The sequence below is a fragment of the Cyphomyrmex costatus genome, unplaced genomic scaffold (genome assembly GCF_001594065.2).
Source record: "Cyphomyrmex costatus isolate MS0001 unplaced genomic scaffold, Ccosl1.0 scaffold182, whole genome shotgun sequence".
NCBI lineage: Eukaryota > Metazoa > Arthropoda > Insecta > Hymenoptera > Formicidae > Cyphomyrmex > Cyphomyrmex costatus.
This window is the reverse complement of record NW_017275847.1, coordinates 617,101-642,909: the sequence shown is the minus strand read 5'-3', so window position 1 is coordinate 642,909 and position 25,809 is coordinate 617,101. Positions and strand designations below refer to the sequence as shown.

Here is a 25,809-nt window from a genome sequence, read left to right as displayed (position 1 = left end):
ATATATAAAATACTATACGTTTCGGCCTAACATCCGGGCCATCTTCAGTAGTAAATTCGCAAAAAAGACATGGATCTGTAGAAAAGTGGTCACTCTCAACGTCAAACAATCAAATCCACATGGTTGGTAGCTCATGTGCAAACGACAAGACGTTAATCGACAAATCCATGATTAACAAGATAAAGTCGGATAATCATGGATTTGTCGATTAACGTCTTGTCGTTTGCACATGACCTACCAACCATGTGGATTTGATTGTTTGACGTTGAGAGTGACCACTTTTCTACAGATCCATGTCTTTTTTGCGAATTTACTACTGAAGATGGCCCGGATGTTAGGCCGAAACGTATAGTATTTTATATATGACATTTTTTAATTGTTAACGAATATATATATTTTTTTTATGATTGCGCATTGATAACAGCGTGTTTACTCTCATTAGCCTATTTATTTTTTGTGTATTTGAAATTTTCGAGAGTCGAATTTTATATTTAATTTTTAGATAAAGATTATTTTGTCAAATGTAAACTAACTTAACTTTACAATTTATCCGTTAAATAGCACTTGTTCTTAAATTTTTCAAATTATAATACTTTCTACAAGAATTACATATTTTGAGTTTATATTACATATATTGAGTGTCGTTTTCGTAAATAAAGGGAAGAGTTTTCTATAGAGAAATATTTTAAGTTTAATGATCAAAGTTTGAAAAAATAAATTATTAAGATGATCTTCTCGAGTTATATAATTTCTAATAAATTATTTCAGAGTTTTATTTATATATTTAAAGAAATGTTCACAGCGTATGTATGTGTACTACTATGTAAAAAGATCTTGGTATTTAAAATTTAAATAACTTTAAACTAAGTGTTCCAGATTTCAGCTACTATTTTTAAATATACAGAAATCTTATATTTGTCTCCATTATTTTCTCCAGGAAAATGTACTTACTTAAGTTTTTGCTAAATTTAAAAAATAGTTTATATTTTCAGAATTTGTACACATGTATTCGCTTCCTGAACTCGACACGAAATCGATTGTTACTGTTCTTGTTACTAAACCCTGTTAACGAATATACGATGTAATTACCACTTTGTCCATTCGTCTAAACTGAGTTTGAAAACGAGAAACGTGCCGCGAAATAACAGGAACTTTTAAGGATCCACCAATCTGATGAAGCGCGCGTTGAATCAGGGTTAAAAGTTTCGGCTGACTGTAGCGTAATTAACGACGTTTAAAGATCCTGAGAACTTGTTGATAGGGTCGAAAGTTTGTCCGGGCCAATTATTTGCAATCTAAACAATGAACGCGAAGCGCATTATAAGTTGCGCAACGCCACTGTTAATTCGTCGCGTGTCAACAACCACAAAATCTTCAGTGGTTTCAACTCCTATGTCGATATGAAGCAGATTCACAGTAGATATAAGCTTCCACATGTGTAAAAACATTTATGAAAGAACCTCGATAGTTTTTATTAAACAACATCGCAAAATTCACGTAAGTTTTTTAAACTAAAAGTAAAATAAGTTTATAATTGATAATTGATTAGAAACTTCATTTACTTGACAAGTTATAGAATTATATTCATTACGCATTATCGTATTTCTGTTTTTGTTTTAATTTAAAATCCAAGAAAGTATAATAAGTAATTTTATATATAATATTGTCTTGAGAAAATGCCCATCATAGTTTACGAAATACGTATTATGTAACATAAAATGATTTAAATACCATTTATTTAAAATTATGAGATCTTGCGATTTTATTGTCGTTCAGCGTTGCATTTTATTTTTGTTACTTCATTCTGTCAATTTTATGTCATTTATTGATTTATTTTTCTTCTTTTTCATCATTTTTTCTTTGTCATTTTACCATTCTTCCTTTCTTTCCATCCATTATGCATGAGATGAGAGAGAGAGAGAGAGAGAGAGAGAGAGAGAGAGAGAGAGAGAGAGAGCGAGAAAAGAGGAACCGATCTTACTTGTTGCAGCAAGCTTTCAGTTCTTAAAGAACATGGCGACAGGAGATTTCAATACACATTAGAATGTAAAAGAATATATGCAACAAAATGTATCAAGTTATAACAGATTAAATATACCTAAGTTTTCAATCTTTTCTCAAAATCTTTAAGGTTTCTATTCATTCACTACTATACATGTATCTTATTGTCAGATTGTGACATCAGAAGCGAAGAAATACACATAAAAATTATTGTAAATTATATTTAAATTATAGATATAATTTTCAATAAAACAATATTTACGAAAAATAGATTTATCAAATGTATTGAAAATGAAAGCTATCTTCTTGTTTTGAGGAAAATTTTGATCATATTTGTTTCTATACTATTTGATAGTTTGTTATATTTGTGAACATAGTTTATTTTGTTTTCAGTTATGCATGTATAATTCATTTTCAGGTATATTGAAATATATTTTTATTATTAATATATTTTACAAGAAATTTATTGTATATTTTCTCATTTTTGATGTCACAATCTGAAATTGTATACTAGTGATGAGTAAATAAGAATTTTAAAAAATCCATCGATCACATAATTTAATGTATAAAGTGTAAGTATACAAAATATAGAATTGTCAGAAATTAAACTTTTTATTATTTATATAATATTAATTTTTAACATTTTTCATTTTATGAACTTTGAGAATTGACAATTTTCAATAAAATTTTTTTAAATAAATGTTTCTTAATAATGTTGATTTATAAAAATTTAGCATAATGTAACAGTATCCATGAAAGTCTCAACTGAAATAAAACTTAAATAAAATCATCTTAAGATAAAAATAATTTTTATACAATACTAAATAAGGATTGATAGAAAAATGTTTAATATAAATAAATAAAGAAGATCATATTTGGTCAAAGCGAATTTTAATGTTTAATAATATTTTTGTGTGAATTTTACAATAATCTTTTTTTCAAAATTTATTGTCTAATTACTAAAAAAAGAAACTTTTTAAATGGTAAAAGATATAACTTATACTTTCAACCATTTCTCTACCTTTAGTGACTAAATCGCAAGCAGCTAAAGACAGCAAGCTAGTCATAGTTTTGCAAGTATGAACCTTGAGTTCTATCTTTCTTAGGTGCTCAAAAGGGATTAGAATGCATAAACGTTGCAATGGAAGCTTTAATCGTAGACCAGAGGGCATTAAGAACAGCTTCGACGGCGCGTTACCGCGTATGTCTGCATTATGTGGAGTTTACTCGTGGATTACGACGTAAAGTACAGCGGTGGTGTAGTTTAGGGGGTGGGAATAAAGGCAAGGGGGTATCGGCCAATGTTTGCGATTGCCACATTCGCGGTTATTGGACGGTCGCACTGTTTAGTTCCCGATGATTATGCTAAATTATTGTTTACACCATTCCGCATTGTATTCATCTATTTGCCGTCGGCTATACAAGCCGATAGTTACGAATGTTGCACCTGTTTTAATTACTCAGAAGAATTGAAATATATAGATATTAATTAATTTGCGTGTGGTTTCATATTCACCATTAATTAATCCAAAATACTGGCGTATTTAGATTTTGGCAGCTTCTGTATCTGGTTTTTTTTTACTATAACGCCATACAAAGAAAATCTGATATTACAGTATTACTTAAATTATTATAAATAATAAATTTTTTGTATACTATCACAGACCACACATGAAACTATCACAAAAAGTAAGTTCTTCGTATATAGGTATGTGGTACGTTAAACTTTTTTGTGTGTTTGTAGATATATACCAAAACTAACTGTTTCATGTATCGACGCGTTAATCATTGGCTTCCGGCAATACCGATTAAACCTCAAAGTCATTCCAAAAGATAGATACCGGTGTAGGATGCGAGTTTAGGTGAGCAGAAGGGATAATCCCGTGGAGTTAGTGTCAGTCAAGCCTGAATTACGACGTGTGATGGTATGGACGGCTCTATTTGCTGTAAAATTATGATAAACTGCGCTCCGCTGGCCGATAATAAATACGTGATCGATGGCCGTTGTTATTTCCAAATCGCGTCATTACATGACAAAACATTGGTGGAAAATTTTAAAGCAATAAACACGCACAAATATTGTGAAATGAACGTTGTACTTATCCCACGAGAATCAGTAAGATGTATTTTGCACATTTTAGTTATATGTAATTTCTTATTTTGAAAGTATTATAAACTAACAATTACAAAAGGGAATTAGTGGAGCTACATTTCAAAGAACTATTAAAAAGTTTAGGATCTTAAAAGTTCCACACTTAAAAAATTTTTATTAATTTTGTTAAACTTCCTTCGATCGAAATAGTTCACGTTGCTTTGGAAAAACAGATAACTAGCGTAGTTGATTCAACTATCTAATAGCTCCAGACATTACATACCCGACACTAATTGCGAAGTGCGAAATATCGATTGCAGTTTACGCGGCTGTTATGGACAGGTAGTACTGGCAGCGATATCTATCAGATCATCTCGAAGTAGATTTACGGCATTTAATCACTCGAGTTTAATCGTGATTACCGCACAGGATTACGTCACAGGATTATGCACAGAATTATATCGATGTGTCGTGAGTGTTTTTAGTGCCAATCCAATATGTCATATGGAATTCAACTGATGTTAAAGCGAACATGATGAAATAGAAAATTAAGTAACGCACTAATTTAAATTATGTTCATGTTAATTTATAAATTTGTCAACATAGTGTAATTTTACTACTCTAAAAAAAATCATATAATAATTTGATATGTTATATGCAAACCAGGAATTCAATTTGGAATAAATTACAGCGTCACTTAAAAGTTTCAATAATTACAAAATTTTTAGAATAAATGGGCAGAAAATTGTTTTCACATTTTAAATTAAATACTTATTAACTCAAATTAATATATTTTCTGCATATTTTTGAAAATTAAAAAATTAAAACACAATATTTGAACTATTAGAATTAGCATCAAAATGAAATAATGCTAGCATGTTATAATAGAGCGTAATCATTATAGCAAACTATCATTAGTTTTTGTAAAGAGTTTGATTGTTTCCTGTACACACACATTCTTTTTTATATGATAGCTGTAGAAAACAATACGTTATACATAATACTAGTGCCTGCTCTTTCTTATAGAAACTGATTTAAAATATAGTAAGTCAACATTTCTTTAGTTTAAATATCAAAAGAATCAACCTTCAATAGAGTACATTTGATAAGCAATGAGTCCAGATATTTTTGCAGAAGCGGCGTTTATTGAAAATTTTGAGTTGTGTGTGTGTGTGGTACTATATAACTATATTAAACTATAAGTATCATTTAAATAAATGAGAAAATGATGAACTTATATAGTGCACAGTCAATAGACAATTAATATTTATCTCGGGTCATATTGTAGATAATTATATTTTTCCCGACTATGTGGAACTCGCGTTAGTTAGTTAACAAAACGAATTGTATTCGATTTCGTTCATTTATCATCGATAATTAGCAATATTTGGCAATAATATATTTTTGCGATAATTATCAGGAAAATTTGCTCACGTGAATGCCCTCACGCGGATCGATAAACTTATACACTCCTAAAAGTTGCTCACACGTACATGAGTTTTGCAATTTCGTTACATTACGCGTGTATGATTAAATTCCTGATAGAATCGGCATTTGCAGAGCAGCACACGTTTCTAAGGACTCCCTGTAGATCCGAGGACGTGGCGGATAGAGCAATCGTTTCGCCATTGTGTGTGCGGGGCAACTCCTCACCAATAATGGAAATGGAGAGGGCATTCGAGTAGAGATTGCGCCCGGTGGTAGATTGGTCTGACATCGTACAAAGCTTCGTAAAGAGACAACGCGATGCCTCTATATAGATTGCGATCCGCTTTTTTCTCTGTACAGAGGTTCCGTCTTTTCAAAGCAACATCTTGATCTTTCAAAGAGGAAGATACTCCGTCTATGGTTTGGCTAAGTTTTTCGTAGGATTTTTGTGCGACTTGAGATTTTTGAGTGTCATTTGATCCCGAATTCTCGGAATTCTTTCTATCATTAAATTACTAGTCCACATTGTATTTTAGATTTTCAGATTTTATTAAATCTTGATTATTTTATCAATAAAAACCCAAATAACAAGATGTCATCAATATAACATTTATTGTGAATCAATAGTATCACCAAAATTACAAACATTAAAGACATTAAAAACGAAATCTTAATGGTAATTCTACAATGTGCTCTTTGTTTCCTGTTTCTTGCTGTTTGTTTGTTGCCTTTTGGTCAAAAAGGCAAGAGTGGCAAGAGATAAACAGCAAGAAACAGGAAACAAAGAGCACATTGTAGAATTACCATAAGTCGCAGATCAAATTCTATAAGCCACAAGGACGTGATATTTATGATAACAAAATTGTGATAAGAAATATATGTTATTTTATGATATATTTATGATATTGATAAATTATTACAAACACTACATTTATTTTATGTCATTGTTTAGTCGCTGTTGTCAAATAACGAAAAATGACCTTAAACCGTTATCATAATGACGAAATCTTGTTACTTGAGATATTAATCTTGGATGTAATATTGGCGACAATAATCTAATCTCAGCTCTTATTTGTCGATAGATTCTAAGTGTGTAGTGAATTTTTACTTGTGATAAAAACACATGCGACAGAAAGTAACTTTATCGTTTCGGGAAATGCAATTTTGGAGAAATGCCTCTGTTTGTGGTGACATTCGATAAACTAACAACGTTGCAATTGGTTCTTTCTCGTTGGACGTTTCTCTATTAGTTTGTTTGAAAGTCTTTTCCACAAAAACCCACTGGGAGACATTTTGTTCCGCAAAACGTGTTATGTCTGGAAACGTCAAACTTTACTCGAAATCCAGAAACTTTTTCTCTTTACTAAGGCATAGGCATCGTCGATATATCAAAGGTTTGACGGTTTCTAAGCAGGTTGTAATTTAATTTATGTTGTTATATATAACTAACTAAAAACAAAAGAGTAGGAAAAGAATTTTTAAGGTAATATCAAATACATTTTGAATAAAATTTAATTTAAAATAAAAAATGAGTTGTTAAAAGATCTAAAAAAAATTTATTCAATAACGTAAAATATATTTTATTTTCTATAATAATGACTCGCTGAAAATCTGTAAGATATGATAACATAAAAAATATAAATTAAAACTGCACTTGATACATCTTTTGTATTACGCGAAACTTATATAATAAAGAGAATTTTTTAATTTTTCTTTAATTACTATAGTGTATCTATGTAGTTTTTTAATTATTATACTATCTTATAAGTATATCAACATACAGTATTAAAATATTTTATGGAAAGTATGAAATAGATAAAATGTTTAATTTTATTTAAAGGTTATAAATGTTTGTTTTGCTTATTAAAATTTTATATTTCTATAATTTTTGTTAAATTATTGTTTTACTAACTCTTTAAAATTTGTACCGTCAAAATTGGATCGTTTTAATCTGTAGTCACATTTATCAAAAATTGACGGATTTAATAATTGACATTGACACATTTTATGGATTTTGCAGATGATGGAAAGTATATAATTCATATCTGTGAAGAAAAGTGATGATCATTTGTCTTTTAAGGATTTAATTATAACGTTGAACGAGAGAATGATGATAACGCGTAAAATTGGGAATTATTTTGCAAGGATTTTCTCTGACGCCTGCAAATTTGCTTTTTACGCGTACATGCATGTACACCCGGTGCCATCACTTCAGCGGCCGATAAAATGTGCGATGGAACGCGGTTCCGAAGCGGAAACGGGTTTTTAATGTTTATTTTGAATCACATTTGCCGCGTTCATCGGCCGAAATGAGCATTTGAGCGATGATTTATAATCCGGGTCGACGCGCGGACGAAATCCCCGGGTCGTTTTCATTGCTCACGCATTTTTTCAAACCGCTGAGAGCATCCTTCTATTCTCCTCGTCGTTATTTAACGTTTTAAAAGCAAACGAGGGACGGTGGAAAACCATTTAGTCGTTTTGAGATGCACTCACGTGCGTTTAATCGCCACAGATTTCTACGATTTTTTGTTTCGTGCACATCTTCCTGGCAGAATTTGATTACGTTATTTTTTTCATTTATATGCATAAACGTGACAACGTAGTACTTATTCGAAAGGAAGATTCCGCGGTATATTGTGGTTGAGCTACATATTCCGTTTCTATGGATTTGCTAACATCCGTCGACTTAGCAGTAACTACGAACTATAAACTAGGAACTCCGAGACGTCACGTATTAACCAATCGGATCGGTTGGTGGTGTCAACGCTTCTCCACTGTCATGTATAATACAATGCGAGTAATTTTGAGCTTCGAGTTCAGACGTGGTCACGTACACACAGGAATTACGTGAGACAAACTACATTGCTCCGTGCGTGATCGCGTGCAGGGTGTGCTTGCGCGTTGACGTTTATACGGAATGTCCTAGCAAGGTGTTATGTTAGTAACGGAGAATTTCGAAACGATATATATATTTCTGCTTTGTCTTACATTCGTATTATCTTATATTAATAACACAATGGACAAAAATAAAGAAATGATTATGCCTTTTTATGAATTTGTACAATTATCAACGTTTAATTTCAATTAATATCTTTATATAATTTATATAATAATACATATACAAAAAATACCTTTGTGAACATATACATGTATTTCGTGAAACATTACTTTTTTTTTATTAAACTACTAATATATATCGTTCTCTTATTTCGAAAGTAAATTTGAATTGAGTACAATTAAAACATTTAAATTTTCCAAAAAAGGGGAAAATATTTTTTAATGTATAATTCTTGAAGTACACAACTATATTTTTTATGACATTATCATTTCATACTTTTAATTTTAATTAAATAATGTACTTGTCTTTTGTATATTTCGTGTGTGAGTATGTGGGTGTATAATGTGTGTGCACGAGGAAATTTCAGGTAAAAACCTCTATGAGTATGCTCGATATAGCATGTATATATATAGTACGCGTCTGCCTGTTTCCGAATACACACCACGTGCGTGTCGATACACATTGTCCCAGACACACTCTCTTGCCCTGGAGTTAAGCTACGTGTGGGGGTCTACCGCGAAACTACGAAGTTATTGGCGACATATGCGAAAGTTCGTTTAACCCCTTCGTCCTTTCGATGAATATGCAAAAGCAGCGTTGAAACGAGCCGACGATGTTCCAATGCTCGTCGTCGCTCCAAGCAACGTGAAATTCGCTTCGACGATGCATCGCCGATTCAGGCAAGAGAGATCGATGTTCCAGGTCTTTTGAGTGTGAACCGAATCGATAGTTAGGAATGTGATATACGGGGAATACAAACTATCCCCGACATAATCGTATTTCATCACGCGGTTAATGCATATTCCCGATGAAGATATTCTACAAATATTTATACCAATCAATTTTATTCTTTGATTTTTATTATTATTATAATTGCTATTGTTATGTGACTTAAGTTATATCTATATAATTAACAAAGTATTAGATTTTTATATTTTTAGACTCTTATAATAGAATAGTTTAAATTGATGTAAACCGATAAGTCTTTCAGATTCCTAAAATAATAAAAATTTTTTTTAATTTAAGTTAAAATTAAATTTATTTCAATAAATTCACTTCTAAGTCGGTTTTTTTAGTTTATGTTTGATTTTGTATAAAAAGAAGCAACGGAACAAACTTTCTAATCTAAGTAACTTAGGTCGGTCAGCACTACAGCAAGTGTCAAAGACTATCCTCTAAAGATATTACTTTTACTCTGGAAAAAATGCAGTCTCTCCTCTTCTTGCGAAAGAATGTTCGCGTGGCAGACAGGTTCCATTTCCTTGGTCTCCGAAGAGACGCAATGGCTCTCAAATAAGGACAAGGCCTTGAGAATTTTCACTGTGTAAAATATTTCTCACACCTTCATCGATATTCCATTTGCGGCCTCGAGAGTCACGTACACGTACACACTCATATGTAAGCACGTAAACACACGAGAGTTAACTCAGTGTGATAAAACAAATATATCTGGGGGCGATTTTTTTTTGCACCACCCTTCGTTCAATTTTCTACATAATCCTGAATAAGTTCTTAAAGTAGCAAATTTCAGATTGTGTTGAACTTTACTACTATTTTGATTTTAGATTTTTTAAATTATCGAATCCTCTTATTGTATATTTATTTAGATTTAAAACATTTCAAATTTTTGAGATTACTAATTTAGAATATCAAATTTTGGAAAGACGATTTCAAGTAACAAGAAACTTTAAATTCCCAATTGTAAAAATTTCATGATTCTTAATCATAATTAAATGCTATTAATTTATATAGTTCATAAATTTTAAAATTAACACCATTATATGTAAAATTAGCACTATTCATGCTAACGATGTTGATATTCTGTTATTTAATTATTTTCAGTATATTTCAGTAATTAATATTTTTTATAACCAACAGTTAGAAATGCAGGGCATATTATATCAGAGTAACAGATTGTCAATAAAAATAAAGTTTTAGCAAACAAACACGTTATTGATCGCAAAACTTGAACGAATTTATGTTTGCACTTATGAATATTTCATACATATTTTTTGAATATTTACTAGCGTAGGTTTTTCGGGGCATTACTAATACGCATGATATGCGTGTATGTGTATTTGTTGAGGCGAAATATTTGTGGATTCCGATATTGCGCAAAAATGTATTATTGAAATTGTTAAAAATGACAAGAACAATATATTGTACACGAAATTTCTTTTCTAATTCTTCTAAGTTCTGCTTCATTCCTTTCTCTCATATTTTATATTTTCAATTAAAAGCTTTTTTTTATCTATTATATCCCTTTATAATTAATTATATAGTATTTTTAACTATAAGATTTTTACTCAGATTTTTGTTCACCAGACGTGACAATTTTTTCCTATCTGTAACGTTTATAACATATTCCCTCCTCTTCCACACTTCAACGCGAACTTTCTGGTCATTCATGAATATGGAAAATTAGATTTTTCGGTGGTTTTTTTTCCATCACAAATTGATTCCGCAAGTGGTGCATGCAAGGTACGATTAATTCAAAGAAAAAAGACGGATTTCATAATAATGCTCGCAAGTGGAAATTAAAATTCGCTTTTAGAGTAAGTATAAACGTTCGAGTTGCTGGAAAAAATACAAGATTGTCATGATAGCGAATAAAGTTGCCGTTTGGAACATGTGTGCAATTATTGCATCATCAAATCACTAAAATCTTCAAACACGTACATATATCTTTATTCTTTAATCTCTTTTTCTTTAAGTTTTAAACTAACAAGAGAACTAATAGAAATATTAAACTCTGATTTAAATAAAATTTTTTACAAATATATATTTAGATTACACAAATAGATGAATTTACAAAATCAGTTTTGGCCAATAATAAACGGTTTGAAATTATTTCTTATATCATAGAGCAGCGTTCAACTTTTATATCTCAAAAACTATTCGAGATATCCAAAAATGTTTAATAAAGCTTTATAATAAAATTATTTCTATTTATTTCTACGTATATTAATAATATAAAAAATAATTTTGAAAATATAAATTTAAAAAAATTATTTTTTAAAAATATTATAGATTATATGATGTAGATAAACAGAAGTAATTTTACTATAAAACTTTTGTATAAAACGTTTTTTGATATCTCGAATAGTTTTTGAAATATAAAAATTGAAAACTGATTTACATATAAATCGTGATTTCACCTCTTAAAATCACTTATTGATTGCAATTGATATTTTCTAAATTCATCTGTTTACGTAACCTGTATATATAGAAAGTTTCATTAAAATCAGAATTTTACACTTCGAAACGTTCTCTTGTAAGTTCTACCGATTAGATTGTGTGATGGAATTTTATATAATCCACTTACCCAGTTTTCACAAAGTTCGCAAAATACTGCATGATACTCTCCGAGAGTGCCATTTCCAGTCTCGTGTAGTTTTTCGGAAAATGGCCAAATCCCTCCACCCACAATGGAGCTCCGAAGACGAATGGAAGCTCTTCGCCGTGCACCGAGCCCATCTTCTGTAAACAAAACAAGATTAAAGTTACGAGACTTCTACGTTCTTTATCGCCTACTTTATACATATGTGCGAAATGCGTCAAAATATGTATAATGATAAAAACACTTTTCAATTTATATGATACATAAGTATTGTACATAGTTTTAAAAGTTTGCAGAATAAAAAGAGGCAGTTAATATTAGTTTAAACGAAGAACGTACGGTGAAATCATCACTCGTCGTTGATTACGTGGCCAATAGATAAAAATAGAAGCATTTTCTCGGTCTGCTTTAATTGGACATCGCGTTGATTATAAATCAGAAATTTATCGCTTAATACCGTCGGGATTTATAAATTGTCATCGTTGGTGCAAGCTTATCCGCAAGCTCGATCATCACAGACACGTTTCAATATCTCCGACGTTTTCACCGGAGAATTACGTTCTATAGCTAAAACGCGTTAAGGTCGACCATCGCGTCGGTCTGAATTGGATAAAGCTTGGATTCGTAGATGGAGATTATAATCTGAGAATCATTAAAATATTTTAATATAGTACATAGATCATAATCTATAATCATTGAAATTAAAGATATCAAGTACTGCATATGATCTAAATTCTAAATTATTATTATCCGTAAAATTTGTGATTGTAAAACATCTTCCAGATATCATAGACTCATCGATTTCCAAACCTAGAAATTTGGAGATACCAGACTCCGGAATCGATCTCTGAGAGCGCTGTGTCGAGGAAGCTATCTGTTCCAGCAAGCACTGAAATGGAATCGGCGATTCTAAGGCGATTACGTACGTACACGTCCGTGCCGAATGGCGCACGAAAGGGCATTTACCAAGTAGACGAGCTTAGTTCCGAATCGGTACTGCAACGAGTTAAGATGCTTCAATAGTACAGAGAAAGACAGCGAGGGTAAGAGCGAAAATGATAATCAGAACAGAAAAGAGAGAGAGAGAGAGAGAGAGAACAAGAGAGAATAAGGTTTACTCTCAATTCTTAAAAGACAAATAATGTATGCAACAAAATATAAAAATTAAAAAGTATAAAATAATACGTATAATAAATAAAATATGTGGAAAGTGGTATACAAAGATGAATACAATGAAAATAAAAAATAATGTATAAAGTAATGGAATATAATATAAAATAACAATGTAAAATAAAATAAAAAAACAAAGGAGCAGAAAAGAAAAAAGAAGTATATGAAGAAAGGAGGTAAAATATGGAACGCGTAGAAACCTAAATCCAAAACGTCCATGTTACGTATTCGTCACTGTCGGAACGAATCCAGAGCTTTATCGAAGTTGTTTCGCCAACTAGGTTCCGTCATTGTCGAGAGCGTTGGCTAACCGGCAATGTACGACTGCTACTGATACCATTAATTTCATTAAGGTATGCCCAGGAACTGGGGCGATCTGCTACTAGGAAGTGATCGATGCGCCGATTAAGACCGGAGCTCGATCTTCCCTATGGTCAATTCGATTGTTCACATAAAGAATTCTTTCTTAATTGTTGAAAATGAGCTTAGTATGATGAGATTGGCCATAAAGGCATATAAAATTGAATTACGGAATATTCAATATTCTATTCGATAGTGATCAAGTGTAATGGCCACATCTTGTTCTTATTACTCGAGCATTTGTTGAGCTCGAGGTATAAATGGCGACTGCCCCGATCTTCTTTGAGAATGGATTTTCAGCGATTTGTCTGGCCTTTTCGCGTGACATAATAAATCGACGCCGATGACCTCCCGCGCTTGCGAAAAGCCCGAAAATTGGCGCGGGCGTGAAATTAAAACGAAAAAAGAAAGGAGCGGATAGAAAGAGAATAGAGCGCGTTCACGTCGCGCTTTCAACCCTTTTTGGCACAGGTCTCGCGGCCGTCCCGTAACTTTTAGTTTTTATTCTGCAGTTCTTTTTTCGCTCCAATTTCGCTCCTCTTTTCGACCTGAGGTTCGTCCACCGTATGCGCGCACGCTCAGCTGCCATAAAGTCGACTTCCGGCGTGTTTGGCATCGACAATCGCAGTTGCGAGTGCAATGACCGAGCAATTTCAATTTAACGTCACAAATGGAAGACAAATTTTATACATAAACGGTAGATAAACAATGTTGTTAGCACCAAATTTCTTTCAATTATTCAAGTTTACGTTATATATCTAACATTAAAGAGATTACAAAAAAATTATAAAAAGTTAACTGAGAAATTTCCTATACAAATAAGTAAAGAAGGCTATATTCGATCAAGGCAATAATCTTGGTGACTAAAAATATTTTTGTGCAAATCGTATACATATGTTGATTAAAGAATAATTATTGACTCACTCAGGAACAAAGTGCTGTCAATGTAAGCTAATTTGTTCTTAAAATAATTTATCAAAATGGCTTCTAGCTTTTCTAATAAGTCGTTAAATTATGTTTGACCAGTTAAATTGTATTAATATTAAAAGTAAAAATGTTTAAACATTTTCTTGCGCGCTTTTGTCTTTTCGTGCAATTTCAAAAACCATAATGAAAACATTTTTGTTGAATAATGTGAATTTAGTAAAAACATAGAGTATACCAGGATAGGGAATGTTACCGTTTTTACTGTCATACTCTTAGCTTTATCTAGCTTACGGTATTTTCGCTCGCGAGGAAAAGGCGAATTCACCTGTACAGTATCACTTTTGACTTGGACATTGTTCTCTGCGGGAAAATTTCCGAGGACCTCGCTGGATAATCCACAAGTGTCACGAAACGTTAAAAGAACTGGTTTAATGAACCAGAAAGAATGATCAAAATTATTTTGTATTTTTCAAAAGTATACGAATGAAATGTATTTAGCAGGAATCTTTGATTTTTAAAAATTAAAGTTTTAGAGTTATAGTATGATAGGAAATAAAAACTATATTTAAGTAAATATAATAAAATATAAGAAAATCTTCTCTCATATATACTTGAATTTTTATTAATCATAAAAATAACTGAAGTAAAATATAAATTAATAAACCATCTAAACTTAAAGTTATCTTATAAATTGTATATATTTTCTTCGTTAAAAAATAATAACATTTTTTCAATGAATAAATTAAATATTAATAAAAATTTATTATTATTTATATGCTATTAAAATATAAAGATCTAGAATACATAAGTCTAATAAAAATTAAAAAAAATTGTTAATCTTAAATCAGACTGAATAATAAACATATATAGTATAGTATATATGTATATATATATAATTATTGTAAAAAAGCTATAGTTTTATTCTAAAGAAGACTATGGAAAGTTTCTTCGAACATATACATTTTTGTAACTTCTGGTGTTTGACATTCACGAATGCAAACAACTATCGTTGAGTCCACTGCTATCCTGACTTTTATAAAAAGATATTATTCTCTCTCTCAGATTCTTCTCGGACAAAGAAAAGAGAGAAAGGGAGGCATTGTCGATATAGGAGAATGCTTTGAGTTTTGCTGATCCACGCTGCTACAACTTTAGCAGAGATGTAACCGTGAAATGGGGAAAAACAATTCCGCGAGAAGGGCCGATGCGACAAAGGCGAAAAGGGAGATCGGTTAAATGTTGAACGAGAGAAAACGCTAGTTCTGCTGCTCTTCATTTATTAAAACTCCACTTGCACGTAACACTAACGATTTTTCGAAACACGGCCATTTCGTCTTTGTTTTCTCAAATCGGGCAAAGGAAAATTTTCGATTATATAAATCCTAAACACGAGATATTATTATTGCAAATAATTATTTTTTAAATATGTGTGTATAATTTTCCTATCATCACCTACATGTTGTACCTGATTTACTTTATTTCTATTAGCTTTTATACATATAAGGAAATAATTGTATAATTATTGTAAAAAAGATATGATCAGGAAAGTTATATTCTAGAAGGATATTTTTTAAATATGTGTATATTCTTGTAATTATTTTGTTGAGAGAAGAAAGAGGTAGTCTAAAATTATTTTTTTTAAATCTGTACCTATACATACATATATAATATAACTAAATTTTTTATTTTCTTTACTCATTTACACTTGGTTGTCAACTCATTATTAATTTTCCGTTGAGAATATTAAAATATTTGAAATTCCTCCTCATTGCTGGTGTTTGTTACTTAAATTTGTCTAATAGGTTGCTTGACGCAGAACATCCTTCCGCATTTTCGTATTATGCGTGCAGAATCGTCGCGTAAAAGTCACTCGCTCTAATTCGACGAGTTCGCAGACGCGCAAGAAATGCGCTGTTAATGCCGCGTCTTGGTTGAAGAGCGACTCCCGAGCCACATTACGCCGTCTTTGTAACATCGTCGGTCTTAACAGCTATGAAGCGACGTCGACAAGGATTACGGGACGCCTGCGTCGTGTCGAGTGACTTCGCAGGCCTTCTTGCGCATCTTAGCCAACGTGTCGTTTGACAATTCGGTTATAACGACTAATAAATTCATGACTTTTCTAACGTGCTTTTCAAAAGTCTCCAATTTCGTTTCTTTGACTTAATTTTGTATATTGATGGTTTCTTCAAAAGATGATAAAGATATAAGTGTTTATATTCTAAAATAGAATATTTTTATTAAACAATTAACAAACAGAAAAAAGTATAATGTGTAGATTATAAGAAAGAAAAGAAAGTGAATAGTGACAGCATATGTGGAGCACGACTGCGCACACACACGCGAGAGAAAATATTTTATATTTATTTAATTATTTATGTTTATAATCAAAATTTACTTCTTTCATCATCCTCTAAAATTTTTATAATTATTCAGATATTTCTGTTTGATACTGGACAGTTTTTACTTAACATAATTATTCCAAAATCTTTGTAATTACGCGAGCATTTGGATATTTTGTACTTGATATGATATTCTCAGTCATATAAAGCGACTGTAAGCGAAAACGTGGGAAGAGATTTTGGTAATACGAGAGAGCATGAAATTCTACGATGTAATCTCGTTGACGCGATTGGACCCGCCTTTTCGCTTTACCTTTACCTCAACCTTCTCAGTTCGTGGGTACCGACAGGATCACGATGGCATTCCTGACATTCCGCAGATGCTGGCAAATTTCAATTCGTGCTTCGGTTAAACCGTGTCGTCGTAAGAAGGGACAATACGAGGCATCGTCGAAAATAACGTCAACGTTTGTACTGATAGCAACGAGAATTGTTGGCTGTTAAAAGTTTTTATCGCGATTAATATAATTTGTAAGCTAATTGTGCATTTACACAAGTAAAATAGTAAAAATCTGATACTTTCATCTCTCAATTACTTCACAATTTTAAAGACGTCAAATACTTCCGGATAGTATTAAACTTAAGTGAGAGAGAAGTTGATTTTGTATTATTACTTTATAAACATTAAATATAGATGATTCTTTCAATTTGTACTATATTTAGTGCTAGACGTTTTAATGTTGTTGAGCTTGAATTACTTCATTTATTTTCGTATAACTTTGCAAGTTTTAATTTCTCCTTTAGAAATTAAATTAATATGTATCCAGAAAGATAGTTATTTAAGAGATGCTTTATTTATGAAACGTAATTCATAAAACGTGATTTAATTGCGCTTCTAGTGACGTATAAAGTATTTGAAGTGCACAGTAATAAGATTTTTTTCCATGGAACTATGAAAGATACTTGGCTAACTCACTTTGGCATAGCATTATATGCTTTATAAATAATACAAAAATAATTACAAAGAAAAGATTCAGTAAATGCTAAACAAAATGAGTAAAAAGGTATTATATATTCTTTTTATACAGTTTTATATGTATATTAAGATTATTATACAGATACATGTATGTATGTCAAGTAAATTATACTGTTTTATATTATTATTTGTCATAGCTAAAATAATATACTAACATGTGTTTTTAAATACGTTTAAAAATTACTTGTAATACGATTTATTTAGACTAAATCTTAAATCTCTAAAACAAGAATAGAAACGTGTAATCCTTTGTAATGTAGACCTTAAAGAGTTGGCGCAATTAGTCTTACAGTTCAGATTGAGAGAGTGAATGAACGGGATTATAATTAAATATTGAAGAACATACAAAAGCATTGTGTACAAGCATTCCGACCGCTAATTAACATTCGCTCTAATTTTGATTAATTTATCATATCGTAATCTCGCTGGCTGACGAGATAACGCTGTAACGTTGTGACAGTAGCTACACGAGTAATAACGTGACAATAGCGTTCTGACGTAATACATCACGTTCCCTTTGGTATGCGGACAACCGTGCGCATAACTATGTGCTCCATTTGGAACGTCAATTATTAACTGGGCGGTCCTATTTTCTTCAAAAATGTCGATGTTTCCACCTGTTTTAATGCCTGCCATTTTTCAAAAAGAATCAATTCAATATGATGTAATTCTTAGAAAGATGAGATGTCCTCGTAAAAAGTCATTGTTATTAACCTTAGTTTTTGTCATTAATTTTATATCTGCTTTTGTACCTTGATTATAAATTATAAGCTAAAATTAATTCTATTTAGAAAAGAACTACTATATAAATGACAAAAGTCAAAATTTTTTATATTTTAGTAGTTATATGCAGCTATGTGAAGTTGGCCCCCCCACTATTGCAAATCTAAAAATTACCATTCGTTTGGTGGTCGTTTGGTGGTGTTTGGTAGTCCATTCCGGACGTTTGGTAGTCAAAGATATAATGAGAAATGTCAAAAAAAGAAGAACGCGCGTGAAGTTAGCCCCCCCCCCATATCTAAAACTCGGCTTTGCAGACTGCAAATGGAATAATGGCTGTAAGCATTCGTTTGGTGGTCGCTTACTGACGTTTGGTAGTCCATTCCCGATGATTGGTGTGTGTGTATTAATGAATAAAATTTAGTCTCATTCATATTTTCACGTTTTTGATGAAGTTTTGACATAGGAATAATTTATGTCAGAAATATTCTAATCATGGAAAAGCATTGATAGAAGTTAAATTTTTTATTAACTTTTTAACTAACAAATGTTACCAAATGTACATTTAAAGAAAATAGAAATCTTATTTAAGTGAAAGTTATTAATTTTATACATAAATATTGTTTTATTTTTTGAAGAAACAATATTTTTCAGTTCGTTTGCATACTAAAAAACAGAAATAAGACGATTATCGACGACATTTTAAAGAATTATCGCGAAATTGACATCGATTTTTCAGACATAGGTATAGATGATTATTTCTTCTCAAACGTATGCGTGTGGATTTAAATTTAAATGGAAAAAGTTGGACAGTACGAATTTTTCGTCGTGGAACGATCGCAGCAATTTCCAGCGAACAGGCGAAAATGCGATCGACTTCCATCCTTGTGTTCCCCGAGGTACAATGGCGACTCAGACGCGGATCAAGCACAGTCTGATCGGAATGGAGGGTATTGTTTCTATTGGCTATTATTTCCGCGTCGTATGAAATCGCGCGCATGCGCCGACAAAATACATCAGATGTAATAAACGAACAAAAGCTGCATCTCTATACAATATACACTTGTAAATAATTCTTATTTACGTACTTATTAATTCTACTTTAGAATTAAATCAGAATATCAGAAACAGAGAAATAAAGAGACAAGTTTATCGCTGTTTATACAATCACAGGTAATGCTTCGTCTATAAGAAGTTATTTATTGCAACGAAATGTTCTATTTTCTCAGTATTAAATAATTAAAAATTTAACAGAATAGGTGCATGACTGTGAAAGTAAGATCAGAAGGTTTTAAATAGCTATACTCGTTCATAATATCGGTCGCATAAAAAAAAATGAAGAAATCTGAAGCATAAATTTTTATGTATGTTTCTCCCATCGCATCGATAAAATTGATCATTATTCACCACCGGTGATGGTTGACTAATCCTGATAGCCGTTTCGCACTTTTCTCGGCCATTTGGACTGGAGCGACTGTAGTAGTTCACGATCGCAAACTTGCTTGCGTTTTGTGACTAAGCTTACGAGCGCGTTTCGACGCTCGTTTGCCCGTCAAAACTAGGAAGAACGAGCATGCAAATTGTCAGGCATCCGCCATAAAACGGCGAAGCTTTTTCCGCCAAATGGCGCCATCCGTTTGAAAGCGCGTCTATTTGGCGGCTGTTTCTCGACGACCGACATACAGCCTTCTTTTGCTTTATCATAACATGAAGATCCGTAAGCATCCGCTATTTAATCTTTAAGCGCTTTAATAAAACTTGAAAGAGTTTATTTGTGAAAGCTATTACAAATATATCAATCTGTTAAAATTGTATATCACAAAGATAAGATATATTCATTAATTCTATTGTACGAATTAGAGAAATTATATTTCATTACTCTTTAACATTTTAGGATTAAAATAATCAATATCTTTAAAATTTTTTTGAATAGCACTAAAAGAAAAAACATTCTAAAAATATGCAAAATTATAACAAATTTTTCAAACGATATAAACGCATCGATAATTACAAAAGTGAAATAACGAATAATTTTTTACAGCTTTGAAATAAAATATAAACAAAATCCCGTATTTTAAATTAATAATATTACTATAGTATGAATTTTAATTTATGCGTACAATTACAACGCACAATTATACGCTTGATTTTTACTTATCTATTGTTATATTCATATCAAACAAAATTTATTCTCTACTTATTATCTTCTTATATTATTATTTCAACTTAACCTTGAAGAAGATACGACTTGTGTTTCACACAAAATTGATGCAATTTCATATGTGTACTATTGATGGCAGTCGACAAATGAGAGAGCATAAATCATATAGCACTACAAGGTACCTATCGGTGAACATTTTTCTAAATCGCATTCATAAATACCTGTTGCGTGTGAGTATTCACGCGAAAAGCGCATGCATAACCAGCGCAACGGTGCATATTTTAGGGGAACAAATAATTTAATTGCGCTTTAGCGGGTGCGAATATTAAGCCGTTTCGTGTTAACCATGCTCTACGACTACGACAGCTGACAGCCGTAAACTTTGCGATGAATATTTTATTGCGGCAATGCGTTCTATGTGCTACAAGCAGCGCGTGTCTGTACATATAACGAAATGAAAAAATCTCCGAGAGATATTAGAAAATCCGGCATATATCTGTGCTCTAGGAAAAACAGCCAAAAGTAAAATTTTTCTTCGTACTCTACTATTATATCATATTATACATATAAATATACTGCTAGAATAGAATACTACTACATATTAAACATATTTAATTATAAGTTATTCAAATAATTCAAAAATTACTTTATAATGTTCTTTCTCTAAAATTAGTTTAATTTTTTAATGAATATTAATTATTAATATTTAATATTATAATTAATAAAATTATTAATGATTATTTTAATATTTATTACAAATTAATCATTAATAAAAAAGTAACGTTAATTTATAAAGATAGAGAGGTATCTTTACATTGTATTATAATAAAATTAAATTTTTTAAATTAATTCAGTAATTTTATAAAAACTTTGTATATATAATTCTATATTTGAATTATTTTATAAAAATAACATAAAATTTAAAGTATTCTCTTTAATTTTAATCTATTAATTAGAAATTAGAAAATTTTGATTGCATTATAAGTATAATATTTCTCATCATTACTATTAATTTTAATAGTTATACACAAACAGATGAATACGCCACGAACACAACAATTAAAACTATTTCGTCTTTTATTACACTTTTCGATAACAATATGTTGTATTACGATAAACAAATAATTTTACGCCCATTATTAAAGTAGATCGAATGAGCAATTAAAATTAATTACGATATGTGCAACCAAATGCATGTTTACTATTTGATTTATTTTATATGCTTCCATTTATTATCACAGTTTCAGAACGTCGTAATTATACAAACGCTCGAGATAAACGTCATGGATTTTCGGCTAGGTTACGTTTACCGTTGGTGAACAATTCTCAGAACAAAGCATTACAAAGAGAAAGAAATCGGACAAAACGGATAATCTCCACGCGGGACTCGCAAAGCCTCCGTTTCAGATTTTTTGTTAGCCCTCAGCGTTTTGTTTCGTATCGTTTTGTCCTCCTTTCTTCGCTCATTAGACAAGATACTCCCCAATTAGCCGGTAAAGGATTGTCGCGAGAGGGGTAGAAGGTAGAAGAAGCCCGGTTTCGAAATCGTGTACCGGAGAGCTTTAATCAAATAATTTGTATCATCGTCTTCTCGATCCTTTCTTTTAGTTTCTTCGCGTCCATTACAGCATAATTTAAGAGGAACTTAGAATTAGGATCTCTAATGCACTGTAAATTGTATATTTTAGTTTAAGAAAATTGGAGGAGAGACAGCTTTAGAGATAAATAATATCTCTTCTTCGTTTAAAACAAGAAATGAGGAAGGAGTATCGTTCATTTTATAAAATCCTGGTAATGTGAAATGTATATTTTGACGTAGTGTTTCTATTTATATTTGCGTTGTAAATTAAATATTTTAATCAATTTTCAGTTCTTATATTTAAGTTAAATTATATTTTAAATGTAGAATTAATTAAGTTCTCTAGGAAAAAAATATACAAAATGGGAGAAATAACATTCGTTACATTTCATTAAAAAATTAAGATATAAAGTAATGTAAATTATTTTTTACTTGATTGAGTGACTATTTAAATCATTCCTTAGGCATTCCTAACAGAAGATTTTATTTAAAGATTTTCTAAAAGAAGAAAGGATATATTTTGCGGCATGCGCAGGGTTTTGAGGGCAAATTTTCTCGTAATGCCTTTTTCCAACTTGCAGTTGCTTTCCCTCGCACTCTTCACCTATTCTCGTTTCTTTTTTTCTCTCCTATCAGCCTCTCTTTGGACAAACGATGGAAGAGAGAACTGCAAAGCGGGGTCGTATTCTCATTTTCCTCGTGCGAGATGGAGAAATAGCAATCACGACGAGTGGCGCAATAGAAACCCTGATTCGACACGGAAAGATTTTTCTAGTTTCGTTTTTATTTAGTCTTTTTTCTTCTTCATCAACATATCAATCATCTTCAAACGAATTAAAACATTGATACTAATTATACGATTACATGTGCATTAAATTTATAAAAAAAGCCAAGTGATTACTGTTGTGAAAGCAGAGATTTACCTTTAACACAATTTACCTTTAACATTTTGTGAAGAGAGCAATTGTTTATAGAATTTGTTACATTATTCCGATCTGACATTACTGTGGAATACGACCTTCTATCGAATTACTGATCGTTTTGGCGACGATCAGCGTCGAAGGTTTACGCAAAATTTTTTTTTTCGCGGTGAACGAATCCTGCTTTGAAGGAAATCGTCTTCGATCGAATTACAGCACGAGAGAACATTTTAAAAGGATTCGTGAGGAGCCTAGCGTCCTGGAATGGACGAGGTGGCGCACGTACTGATAGATTTTGAACGTCGGCTTCGCAAATCCTCTGCGTATCGATGGGTCCTTACAAATCCCCCAACGATCCTCGGGATGAATTTCGTTCGTCCTGGTAGGATCGATTGCGACCCGCCCGCAATGTCTGTTTTCACTTTACCGATAGATTACAAGTTGCTATCGTGAGAGTTTATTTACGAATTCGTGAGAAACTGATTCTCGTCTTTTCTAATCTCTTTGTTTTTTTTATTCTTATGCAAAAAGAAAATGCAGAAATGACTTTACTACTAATTTTTTTTTTCTATTTTATATTAGATTTCATTATGCATGCGAATTAAACATCATTTAATCTTTTCGTATCTTAAAAAATTATACAAGATGATTCGTATTCCTGATCATGTATAGTATTACTCTTCTATGGATTAATTATTAATTATCTTTCTAAAACATAAATTATATAAATTTGTTAAGTTTTGAAAGATCGATAAGACGACAGAAAAATTTTTTAATCGATTTTTAAAAGTAAATTTTACAGTAACTTTTATTTGTTAAATAAAGTCATCTGAAATAAGACTCTTTATAAATTCTTATTACAGACTTTTTGAAATATTCAACTATCTAATATGATGTGGTTTTGAACTATTGGAAAATCGGTTTTCACAGGCAGAGTAAGGAATAAGTGTAAAGAGAATGGAAAGATGCCTGCCTGCAAGACAAGGTATTGCTGGCGAATGTGAAAAAGTAGGGAAATTGTATTGTGAACAAACGCGGTGGCGTGTTGCCGTGCATGTGGTGCGCGTGACATGACTGGAATATTTCGTGCTGCTCACACATCGACGAAACCGTCTCGTCCTTTGGCCTATGTACGCGACCGCCATACGATTATGAACGAACTATGAATACGAATCAATCCCAAAAACGTAACATGGCCATCTAATTGGTCAAAGATCTTCTTTTTTAAATTCTTGTCTGAACATCAGATTATTCTTCAAATGACATTATCAGCCTCAATTACTAAAACAAATTATTAAAAAGTAAGCTTGACAAACTAACGAATTTCGTTTGTATATTATAATAACGATAGCGAAGCGAGGTTTATATACGATGTTCTTTTTATTACAATGTATAATAGCATATAAAACTTTTTCTCAATTTTGCTTTGCACGTTTGTTCAACTTGTACAATAAATGTGATTATGTAATATAATTCATCATAATTTTTTAAATTATCTGGCATTTTTTCTTGTTAGTAAAAGCTATTTGTTGTTCATACATTTTTATAAAAAAAAAAAGCTAGCAGATGTACGATACAAGCAGCTTGTAAAATTAAACTATTTTAATTTTATTGATTAATTGATAACACAAAAAAAAACAGTTTATAGTTTAATGAACATAATATAAATATAATAATTACATATATTTTAAAATACATGGTGCTTTTTTACAAGCTATTTGTAAAAAAGCATTATATAAAGTTACTCTTAATCTATCGCAATAATAATCTCGCTTTCTCACAATTTATATTTATTGAACGATAAAAAGCATTTAATATATAATTTAAAAAATTTATAGGGGATGAAAGAGTGGGAGAAAAACAGATAAACTGATTAGCTCTGCAAATAATTTTAACGTAAATTGAAATAGAACTGGGTTCGTACTTCGTAATGGCTGTCATGAGAAGCGCATCGACTGCAAATGACGCGATGGCGTTCTTATTATCAATATTCGACGTACATGCGCCTGTTCCATCGTAAATTGAATCTTTCTATTCTAAAGTAGGATATGTAGTGTGTCTTGTCTTGTCTCAAGGTATTCATTCGTAACTAAAAAACGTAATCGTCGTATGATAAAAACGAATGTGTATTTGTTATTTCCATGCCTAATAAAAAGTATATGCCTAATAAACGCTTTGAATTTCACAATGTTAAATAAGCTAATAAAATACGGTTCGTAAAAAATGCTATAAAAAAAGACTATTTACTTTTGCTTTGCATTTGTATTACTTTTTACAAATATTAATTATCAAATTAAGAGTAACGAGATTTGTTGTTTTTTTAATTCAATTTATTTTTGTTCAATTTATCTTGGATTAAACAAATAAAGTATATAATAATTATTTTAAGCAAACAAATCATTCTGGGGCCAATGTATAAACCAGGAAGTTAAATTTATTTGAACAAAAGAGAGATACATTGCTGATGGAAAGATACAAATTAAATATAATAAAATAAACGGAGTATATTTTAACTCGAAGAGAAGAGATATCAATTGTCCTATATTGCACAAGAACGTGCTGCTTATCACTCTCTCCAAAGTAAAATATATATTTCAAAATAATTGAACAAAATAATTGTTCCGTTGATAATACGTGTAGTAAGCGTAAATGACTGCATACGCATTCTGATG

General features: G+C 31.2%; 1 protein-coding gene across 1 annotated transcript in view; it reads right to left on the bottom strand.

Moving 5' to 3' along the window:
- NLG-4 (neuroligin 4) overlaps positions 1-25,809 on the bottom strand; it is a 165,025-nt gene that overhangs the window by 45,379 nt on the left and 93,837 nt on the right. Inside the window, exon 7 of the mRNA XM_018537757.1 lies at positions 11,908-12,062. Coding sequence (XP_018393259.1) covers positions 11,908-12,062 — 155 coding nt within the window. The remainder of the gene's footprint in view (positions 1-11,907; positions 12,063-25,809) is intronic.